At 54.4% G+C, this 9837-nt stretch overlaps 1 protein-coding gene across 4 annotated transcripts; it reads right to left on the bottom strand.

The window, feature by feature from the left end:
* Positions 1-1503: 1503 nt before the first annotated feature.
* Positions 1504-8829, bottom strand: Lsm4 (LSM4 homolog, U6 small nuclear RNA and mRNA degradation associated). Of its 4 annotated transcripts, none has more exons than XM_029559375.1 (6): positions 7991-8093; positions 5770-5782; positions 4239-4280; positions 2545-2643; positions 2287-2470; positions 1504-1862 (listed from the first exon to the last, which is right to left on the bottom strand). In XM_029559375.1, exons 3-6 carry the CDS (start codon positions 4239-4241, stop codon positions 1771-1773), a joined length of 378 nt encoding a protein of 125 aa, XP_029415235.1. In that variant the 5' UTR covers positions 4242-4280; positions 5770-5782; positions 7991-8093; the 3' UTR covers positions 1504-1770. The 4 variants fall into 4 exon arrangements, with proteins under 4 accessions (XP_029415235.1, XP_008822774.2, XP_017651482.1 ...); XM_008824552.3 differs by lacking the exon at positions 7991-8093 and adding an exon at positions 7892-7959; XM_017795993.2 differs by lacking the exons at positions 5770-5782; positions 7991-8093 and adding an exon at positions 8726-8829.
* Between the last annotated feature and the right edge of the window lie 1008 nt (positions 8830-9837).

Genomic DNA, 9837 nt, shown 5'->3' with positions numbered 1-9837 from the left:
CAGCAGCCCCACCGGCACCGGCACAGGCTCTTGGGGGTACACAGGGAAGGGGCGGCAAATGCTGGCATTTCCTGGGGTGACTGTGCGGAAGACAGCACCCAGACCAGGCTACAATCCCACAACCACCCTTCAGCCTAGTGTTCAAACTCCAGCTGTGAAGACAGCCCCAAATGGCCCACTGCCAGGACACCATTTGTTAAAAATACATTTGTGGGCCAGGCGTGGTGGCGCTCGCCTTTAATCTCAGGACTCGGGAGGCAGAGGCAGGCGGATCTCTGTGAGTTTGAGGCCAGCCTGGTCTCCATGGTGTATCCAGGACAGCTGGGGCTACAGGGAGACCCTGTCTCAAAAAGACCAAATAACAAACAAAAAACAAAAAAACATTTGTGTCATGTATGCACGCACACCTGTGCTGTGGCATGCTTGTAGTCAGAGGACAACTTGTGGAAGTTGGTTCTGGGTATTGAACTCAAGTTGTCAGATTTAGTAGCAAGCACCTTTATCTGTTGAGTCCTCTTGCCAGCCCCTTTTTGTTTTTTTCCAAGATTTTTTTTGGGGGGGGGTCTTTTTGAGACAGGGTCTCTGTAGCCCCTGCTGTCCTGTAACTCACTATGTAGAACAGGCTGGCCTCAACCTCACAGAGATCCGCCTGCCTCTGCCTCCCAAGTGCTGGGATTAAAGGTGTGCACTACCACAGCCGGCTTCAAGATGTTTTTGAAAAAAGATTTGTTTATGTGTATGTGGTGTTTCTGTATATAGTGTGGATGACTGCAGAGATAGAACAGAGTATCTGATTCCCTGGAGCTGGAGTTACAGGCAGTTGTGAGCTGACCTGTGCATGCTGGGAACCAGACTCTTGTCTTTTGTGAAAGCTCTAATTGCTAGGCATCTCTCCAACCCCACTTTGTTTTTCTTTTTTGTTTCGTTTTGTTTTTGAGACAAGGTCTCATAGCCCAGGCTGGCCTTGAACTTTTTTTTCTGCTACAAGGTCTCACTATGTGGCCCTGGCTAGAATGGAACTTGCTACGTAGACCAGGCTGGCCTTGAACTCAGAGATCTACCTGCCTCTGCCTCTGGAGTGCTGGGATTAAGGCTGTGAGCCACCACACCTGGCCTTGAACTTTAAAAAAAAAAAATCTATTGGTGTGCTGTGGAGCACACATGGAGGTTGAAGGATAGCCCACTGGGACAGTTCTCTCCTACCTTTACATGCATTCTGACTAAAGTCAGGTCTCAGGCCTGAACAGCTTTACCAGGTAAGCCAGGTCCCCAGTTCTGGCCCTGACTCTGGGATTATGGCCCCAACTTTTTCTCAGTTTTTGAACAAGGTCTTGATCCTCCTGCCTCAGAATGTTAAAGGTATGTTTGGGGCTCTGTGTGCACTGCTGCATCTGCCAGCAGGACGGGGTCAGAGGATGAGAAGCCTGTGGAACAGCCCCCATGAGCCAGGTGCATGGGCCAGACAGGCAGAGCCCTGGCAGGGAACAGAGGTGGTTCGAAGCAGTCTGTGGTACCTGCCTTTATTTTCCTCACAGAGCAGGGCCTGGGCAGGGCACAGAGTCCAACACACCAGAGCCTCCTGGGCTCCCATGTGAAACACAAAACAGCACCTCAGGGCCACCAACCCTTCACAGGACAGCTGGAGCTTCACAGCTGGCGCCCAAGTGCAGAACCTTCCAGAAACTGAGTCATGGCCTGTTGCAGACTTCACCAAACCACTACCCGTTGGGGCTTCACCCTGTGGCGGCCCTGGCTTGGGCTGATACACCCTCACTGCTTGCCTGCCTGCCGGCCTGGCTTCTTCTCTGGCTGACCTCGGCCTGCACCTGGTATCCCACCTCGGCCACGGCCACCAAACACACCTGCAGAGGAAGGGGGAATGAAGGGAAAAGAAAAGGGGGGGGGGGCAGGAGAAAGAGGAGGGAGAGGAAAATGACAAGCTGGCTGACACCCAGACACCTGCGGCCAAGGGCAGGGCCAGGCAGAGGACAGGGACACAGGACGGAGGATACAACAGGGCTGGGGCCTAGGGCCTGGCAGAGGACAGGGAGCACCCCTTGTTTGGCCTCTACCACTATACAGGAACCATGGAAGGCCCCCTCCGGCACCCACAGTTCCAGCAGGCTTCGGAAGACACTGAACCCCAGACTGGATCTGCCTGGTCTCCAGCCAGGGAGCCTATTCCATCTGCAAGACCCCAAGTCCCATGCCCACAACAGAGGGGACAGAGTAGAGCTGGGGATGACAGTGCCAAGCCCCACCCCTCCCGGGGTTCCTGGGTCCCACCTCTGCCAGCACCGCCCATGCCACGGCCCTTCTGCTGTTTCTGCTGCTGTGGGCCACCGCGCCCTCGGCCCTTGGCAGCTGCCTCTTCCCGCACCATGTCGATGATCTCGTCTGGGATGCGTAGGTACTTGATTGTACTGCCTCGGATGTAGCATTCAGGCATACGCCAGAACTTGTCCCCATCCTGCCCAGGGAGGGGGACGTTAGCATAGCGCCCTCCCTCCCCACTCCTCCCTCCCCCCTCTGCCTCGCACTCACCCGGGACGTGCAGATGACCTCTCGCAGGTTGATGTTCATCCAGTTGTCACAGCTCACCAGGTGCCCATTGTAGGTCTCCCCATTCTTCAGCTCCACCAGCTGGGGGACACCAGTGAGGACCATCAGCAAGAACTGGGCTCATATCACCATGGGCCACACCACGTGGCACCTCTCACAGGACACAGACATGTCATAGCCATGTTCAGATTTTTAGAACCAGAACCACAGCTTATTGTACAACTACAAAAACCTTTGAGAGGCTACAGTGTGGTAGACCTGTGCAGAGCAGGCAGGTTCCCAGGTTCTGACCCCACACCACGACCTTTGAGGATGGCAAGTTAGCAGTCAATCTGGGCTAACAGCTAGACATGTCTTGAAGACACCAAGTACTGGGCCATCAAGATGGCTGAGCAGGGAAAGCCTGACTACAGGAGTTCAGTTCCAGAATGTACCTGGCAGGAAAGAACCGAATCCGACAAGTTGTCCTCTGATTTCATGTGCACTTGCTGTCTGTGGCACATGTGCACCCCCCAACAATAAACAAATGTGATAATAATAATAACAATAAAGGACTGAGGGTTGGGCTGGGTGCATGTGAGAAGGCCCTGGGTTCCAGCCCAGCACCAACAGGAAAAGGAAGCAGCCTTGGCATGTTCCCAGAAGAAAGAGAGGCAGCAGGCAAGCCTGACATTGTCATCTAATCGGGGAATATTACCCATCCATGAAAAATGGATGAACCCCCCAAATATGCTGAGTGACAAAAAAAGACCACATGTTCCAACTCATAAAAACGTCCAGAAGATGCAAAGTCAGGCATGAAAGTAGAGGTGACAAGGGCTGGAGGGAGAACTGGGGGTGGGTGCTGATAGGCATGGAGTCTCCTTCAGAGGCACTAAGAATGTTCTGGAATGAGACAGGTAGGGCTGCTGCTGTGTCACTGGGTGGTGTTTTGATTTGTGGTATGGACCCCGCCTTAAGTGTACTGGGCTGCTCCAGGCCCTACCATCTTTTGATTTTCAGACAAACTCTTCCTAAGTGCCCATAATAGCCCTTAACATGTGGCAATTCCCCTGCCTCAGCCTCCAGGGTGGCTAGATGAGAGTACAGCACCATGTCGGTTATACTGTGTGACACAGGGATGGAACCCAGGCCTCCCTGTATAACAGGCTGGCTCTCTGCCAACAGAACCCCACCCTAGCCTCTGCCTCAAGTTTTTCTTCTCAGTTAATCTTTTTGACGTTTTACAGGGATTTATTTTCGGGGGTGGGGGTGGGGGGTGGTCTTTCTGTGACAGGGTCTCCCTGTAGCCACAGCTGACCTGGAACTCCCTATGTAGACCAGGCTGGCCTTGAACTCAGAGATCTGCCTGCCTCTGTCTCGCAGATGTGTACAACCAAGCCCAGTCGTTTTACACTATTAAAAATTACATTTATCATTGTGTGAGTGTGTGTATGCATGTGTGTGAAGGTCACAGGACAATATGCAGGAGTGGCTTCGAGGGATCAAATATAAATTCCCAAACAAGCACCTTCACCCACTGAGCCATTTCGCCAGCCCTTCTAGTGAGTATTACTGTTTTTAAGTTTGGGATGGACAGATGGGGAGTGGGCATACCAAGAGGTGGCAAGTAAGTAATGTGGACACATGGAGGCACAGGCACAGGAGGAAGCAGTCCTTGGGGCTGCCCTACTCACCATGGGGTGGTTCTGTGCCGTCTTCAGCAGCGACAAGGGCAGCTGGAAAGTAAGGAGAGATGCTAAGTGTCCATGGTCCACTGTCCCCCATGCCCAGCCACCCTAGCCCTTGCATGCTTCCATATCAGGGAAAGCTGTGTCCCCGCCAGCAGGTGACAGTCACCCAGGCCATTCGGGTCATTTCTCTACAGCTCACGCTCCCCACACCTACACCTGGCAGACCTGGCAGAGTTCCTCTGGAGGTCTTTCATTTGGCTGGTTTTCTGAGATAAGGTCTTGACATGTAGCCCAGGCTGGCCTTGAACTCATGGCAATCCTCCTGTCTCAGCCTTCCAAATTTGGGGCTATACTAGAGGCACAGTGTCTGTGTGGGTGGCAATGGGGTAAAGCCTGTGTCCCGTTCAGCCTGGGCCAGACCAGTATTTGAGACACTGGGAAATGCTCTGCCAGTTCATCTTGGAAACACAGAAAATTAGCAGCCCTGGGGAGAGCCACTGAGCCTTCAGAGATAGAGACTAGGGCAGCCTGGGTCCTGGGTAGCAAGCCAGGAGAGGGCAGGACTTGGTGACAGAGCAGCCGCCTGGCGGGGTGACACCTGCTTTCCATAGCCAGCACCACAACAGCAAAGAAGGTACCTGGTGTTGGCAGAAGACAGGGTACCCTGGGCCATTGGAGCTGTAGCCCAGTGGGTAAAGCCGTTTTCCAGAATGTACTAGGAGCTGGGCTCCACCACCACATTAACCAGGTATGTGGCCCACTTGTCACCCCAGCACTCCAAAGAATGACACAGGAGGATCAGGAGTTCAGGGTCATCTTCAACTACATAGGGAATTTGAGGCCAACCTGGGCTACAAGAGACCCTGTCTTAGAAAAAACAAAAATTAATGTCCCAGAGGCTGCCACACCAGGCCTGGAGACTTTCAGTCTCCTCAAGGCTTTGGCAAGAGGCCAGCGTGGGCACCTGTGGAAGTAAGGGACCCTCGTGAGACTGATAGCTGTGATGAGAGGACTGGGGGACCCTGCAGCCCATTGCCCTTCCTGAGCAGAGCTGGGGAGGCTGTGGGGCAGGAAGCCCAGCAGAGCCTACTTCCTGTGGTGGCTTCCTGGAAGGGCAGGAGGCCCAGCCTAGTACTGAGCGGTGGGGTGGATGGCCTTGGTGACACCTTCTAGGCTGATCCTGAGCTGCCTGCAAACTGGGCAGGGCTGGCCTTGGGGCTTGAGCCAGGAGATGAAGAGAAAGAAGGCCAGGTAGCCGGAGGGAAAGACTCACAGAACAGGCCCAGCCTGCCACCAGCCACGTGTCACCTAGAGTAAACACGTCGGGATGGTCCATCCTGAGCAGTAGATGGTCCCAGCCAACAAGACAGCCCAGTGCTTCCTCAACTGACATCCACAACGTATGGGGTGAACTCAGCACTGGGGAGGCTGAGGCAGGAGGGTCACTGTTGAGTCTGATGCTAGCTTGGGATACTGAGTGATATCCTGTTTCAAAAACAAACTAAAAAAGGAAGCCAGGCATGGTGGCCCTCACCTGTCCTCCAGCCCTGGAGAAGTGGAGGTGGGAGCAGGAGTTCAAGGTCATCTTTGGCTAAGTAGGAAGTCCAAAGCTAGCCTCGGCTACATGAGACCATCTCAATTAAACAAATCTCAGAACCCCCAAAGAACAAGGGGGGCCCTTGGGGCTCAGTGGCCAACACCCCAACAACAAAAATCCAATGGAATGTGGGGCATATCTGGACCCTTGTCCCTCCCACCAGGGCCCAGCCACCACCTGGGTACTCTATAAGACCCAGACCTTCCCCAACTGCTGAGGGGAACCACACCTGCCAGACCAGGCCCCTAATGGCCACCCTGGGCCGCCAGCCTGTTTCTACCACAGGCAAGGCTGCTCTGTAATTACAGGTGATTAGCACCCATCACCCTGGCTAGACAGGAGATCAGCAAGGGCGTGGGCTCTGCCAAGGTTGGAGAGGGACATATGCAAACACCTTAACACACCCAGGAGAGAACAGCGCCACCCAGGGCAGCACAGGTGCATCCTGCCTGGCCCCATGAATGGCAAAAGGTAGTCTGGGTGGGGAGGAGCCATAGGGACAGGGAGCCACCGACTTCCATGCCATAGCCCTGTAAGCCTGTGATGGGTGCTGTGACCTGGGTGTGGCCTCTGTCCTCATGTCCAAACCCAGCAGTGTACAAACAAGAGACAAATAAAATCCCAAGGGAAGCAGGGACAGGGCTGGCTAATGCTGGAGCTACAGGCTTTCCAGAAGGATCTGGGCAGAACCCACAGCTGCAAAGGTTTCAGGAAAAATTCTGTCTCCTCCTTCCCCGGCCACTCAGGCCCCGAAAACATAGGACCCTCCACAGTGGCTCTGCACTCAGGAAGGCCAAGGGCTCCCCAACCTGGCTGTCCAGTCTTGCTCTGCCAACCACAACCACGCCTATAGAAAGGCCCAGAAAGCCAAGGGATGCAGATGCTCCCTGCTGGGAAGAGACTGAAGGATGTGTCTTGGGTCTGCAACTTCAGACACAGCAAATAAATTGAGCATAAAAACACATTTCTGGGGCTGGAGAGTAGGCTCAGAGTTAAGAGAAGACTGGCTTCAGGGCTGGAGAGATGGCTCAGGGGTTAAGAGCAATGGCTGCTCTTGCAGAGGAACTGGGTATGGTCCCCAGCACCCACATATGTGGTGGCTAACAACAGTCCCTAACTCCAGGTCCAGGGAATCCGACACCCTCTTCGAACTTCCACCGGCATTGCACAGTACAGGTTCACTTACACACATGCAGGCAATACACTCATACACATAAAATAAAAATAAAATTTTTTTTTTAAAAAAAGACTGGCTGTTCTTGCAGAGGATCCAGTTTCAATTCCCAGCACCCACATGGAGGCTAACAACCATCCCTAACTCCAGTTCCGGGGGATCGGAGGCCCTTGTCTGGCCTCTGTAGGTGTTGTATGACACAGGTGCACTTACATACATGCGGGCAATACACTCATACACATAAAATAAAAATGGGATGCAACGGGGTTAGTAGACTGCCCGCCTAGTATACACCAAGCCCTGAGTTCCACCCCAGCACCCCATCAACTGGGCATGGTGGCGCACACCTCACCCCAGTACTCTGGGAGTAGAGGCAGCATGGATCAGTTAAGGGTTATCCTAGGCTACACAGAGTTCAAAGTGGACTAAAAGACTGTCTCAAAAAAAAAAAATATCCATCCTAGGCCAGGTGGTGTTGCCTGATTATCTCTACAGCTCAGAGGCTGAGGCAGGAGGATCAGTTTGTGGCCAGCCTGGCTACATGGTGAGATATCTCAAAACACCAAACCAATAACCAAACCGAATATCCCGCTGTCAAGAACTTAGACGGGCATTGAGGGGCGGCTGTCTAGGCCATCTTGTCACTCAGCTGCGGAATTCCCACGACTGGAGTCTGGGCCATTCTAGAAATAGGAAGTCGTTCCTTCCCTGCGGGCAGCTAAGTGTCTCCAGGAGAAGCAGCCAACCCCTCCGGGCCGCACCTCCCGCAAAACGCCTGCGCACTAAGGTCCTCCAGCCCAGCACTCAAGGGCCACAAACCGCCCACGTGAACCCTCAGCTAAGCCCCACTTCCCGGAAGTGCAGCTTTCTGATCTATGACGTCACCACCGGCAGGAAGTACTCAGATTCCCTCTTCCGGCCGCAAAAAACGTGTCCATACAGAGCTAAATCCCCAACGGCAACCGGTTGGAACGGAAGAGGTACCAGCCACTCCCGGCCTCAGTTTCCTGGCTGGGCCCAGCATGCGCAGCCTCCGGAGACCCGACGTCGCCGCGTCCCCGCCGCCCGCGCCCCACACTGCCCCGGCCCTCACCATCTTCCCGGCGGACGCACTTCCGCCGCCACACAACCGCTCGCGCTCCGCCCCGGCGCGCGCCACTAGCCTGAAAAAGACTGTCAGGGGGCAGCCAATCAGCAAGGAGCTCGAGGGACGCTTGCCCAATCAGCGTGGGGTAGGGCGAAGCATGCGCCACGAGCTGAGCGGGCCGGGCCGTACCACCGTCGGAATCAGGGCTACAGCCGTAAAGTGCCGTTGAGTGGCGCAAAAGGTCGCAACGCACCACACACCGATTCGGTATGGACGCTGAGAAACGGCGCACGTGCAGACACGTCCCGGTCTCTGGTGGCGCTCCACACCTGAGGCGAAGCTGGTTAACGTCTGTGACGCGCCAACCGCCGCGGAAAGCGAGGCTGCGGGATTGTAGGACCTGTCGTCGGACTCCAGGCCTTCCATTACTCTCATCACTCTCTCTAAATAAAAAAACGTTCCCTGAACTCAGAAAAACCGTGTGGTCTAGTTTAGCTGCAGCGCGAGGTGCACTGTGCAGGCGCAGAGAACAGAACACTTAGAAATCGCCGTTTCTGGAATTTTCCACTTAACATAGGCATTTTAGTGTTTGAGACAGGGTCTCATGCAGCCCAGACTGAACTTGAACTCACCAGGTTCCTGGAGCTAGTCATGAACTTGCAGCAATCCCCCTGCCTCAGCTTCAAGATTTCTGAGATGACGGGTGTCCGTCTTCATGCCCAGCTCCATGTTTATTCTTGCTCATCATTATGGCGACAGGGCCTCTCACTGAACCTGGAGCTCATCAGTTGGCAACACTGGCTAGCTCCCAAGGTCCCCAGGATCTTCCTGCCCCTCAGTGGTGAGGTGCACACCGCCATGCTAGTGTTTTTTGATGTGGGTTCTGTGGATCCGTGTTCAGGTATCTTGCTTGTGCGGGAAGCACTGTACCCACTGAGCTATCTCCCAGGCTCTTATTTATTCCTTTATTTAATCTTGGCCTGGTGGGGATGGAGTCGGGCCAGCCGTGTGCTTCATTCACCCTTCTACCCTCAGCTGACCCAGGTGACTCGCCTGTGCCGTGCCGTGCCCCGTGCGGAGCCTCAGGCACCCGAGGCACTCCCTTTCTGTCCAGCCAGGGCGCTGATTGGTGAGGTGAAACACCCACACCCTGAACTGCAGTTCATGGTGGAGGGGGACAGTTTGGGACCCTGAACTTCACCCCTGGCACCACCAAAATAAATCAGTAAATACTTAGTGAAGAAGAGGACTGTGTCTATCTTCTGAGCAGAGGTCCAGAGACTACGGTCAGCCAGGGTTGATGCCTTAAATAAGAAAACAGAAATCAGGCAAGCAGCACATCCTTCCAGCCTCAGGGCCTCGACTACCGGCGAGATGTCTTAGGTTGGTGTTTCCGATGCATTCCGGAATCCAGCTCTGAGATGGGGACTTAAGGACACGTGATGGCTCTTGTTGGGGTGAGCATGTGAGACACCCCAGGGAAGAGCACTGCACTGGCGACGTGGGAGCCTTGCCCCTCAACAGCAAGATGGGAAACTTCAGCGTTGATGTCAGCATTTATGGGTGCGAGTTCAAGCCCCACCTCACTGCGTGAGCAGGAGACCCTTTAAGATGCTGGTGGGAGCTCACCTGGGTGACAGACAGGGACCCAGGGACCAGGACAAACCTTCCTGTTAGCTGACGGCATACTGGCCTGATAGATTCAGAGGACAGAGGGTCCATTCGATGCCCCGCGTCCGTGTGG

The sequence above is a fragment of the Nannospalax galili genome, unplaced genomic scaffold, assembly GCF_000622305.1.
Source record: "Nannospalax galili isolate Female #2095 unplaced genomic scaffold, S.galili_v1.0 scaffold529, whole genome shotgun sequence".
In the NCBI taxonomy this organism is placed as follows: domain Eukaryota; kingdom Metazoa; phylum Chordata; class Mammalia; order Rodentia; family Spalacidae; genus Nannospalax; species Nannospalax galili.
This window is presented reverse-complemented; position numbering and strand designations above follow the sequence as displayed.

Coding starts and splice junctions, on each gene's coding strand:
- Lsm4 (XM_008824552.3), bottom strand. CDS start 7,944: ATGGACACGTTTTTTGCGGCCGGAAGAGGGAATCTGAGTACTTCCTGC. Junction 2,644..4,238: donor CGGCACAGAACCACCCCATG/GTGAGTAGGGCA, acceptor GGTGTCCCCCAG/CTGGTGGAGCTGAAGAATGG. Junction 2,471..2,544: donor AGGTCATCTGCACGTCCCGG/GTGAGTGCGAGG, acceptor CTCCCTGGGCAG/GATGGGGACAAGTTCTGGCG.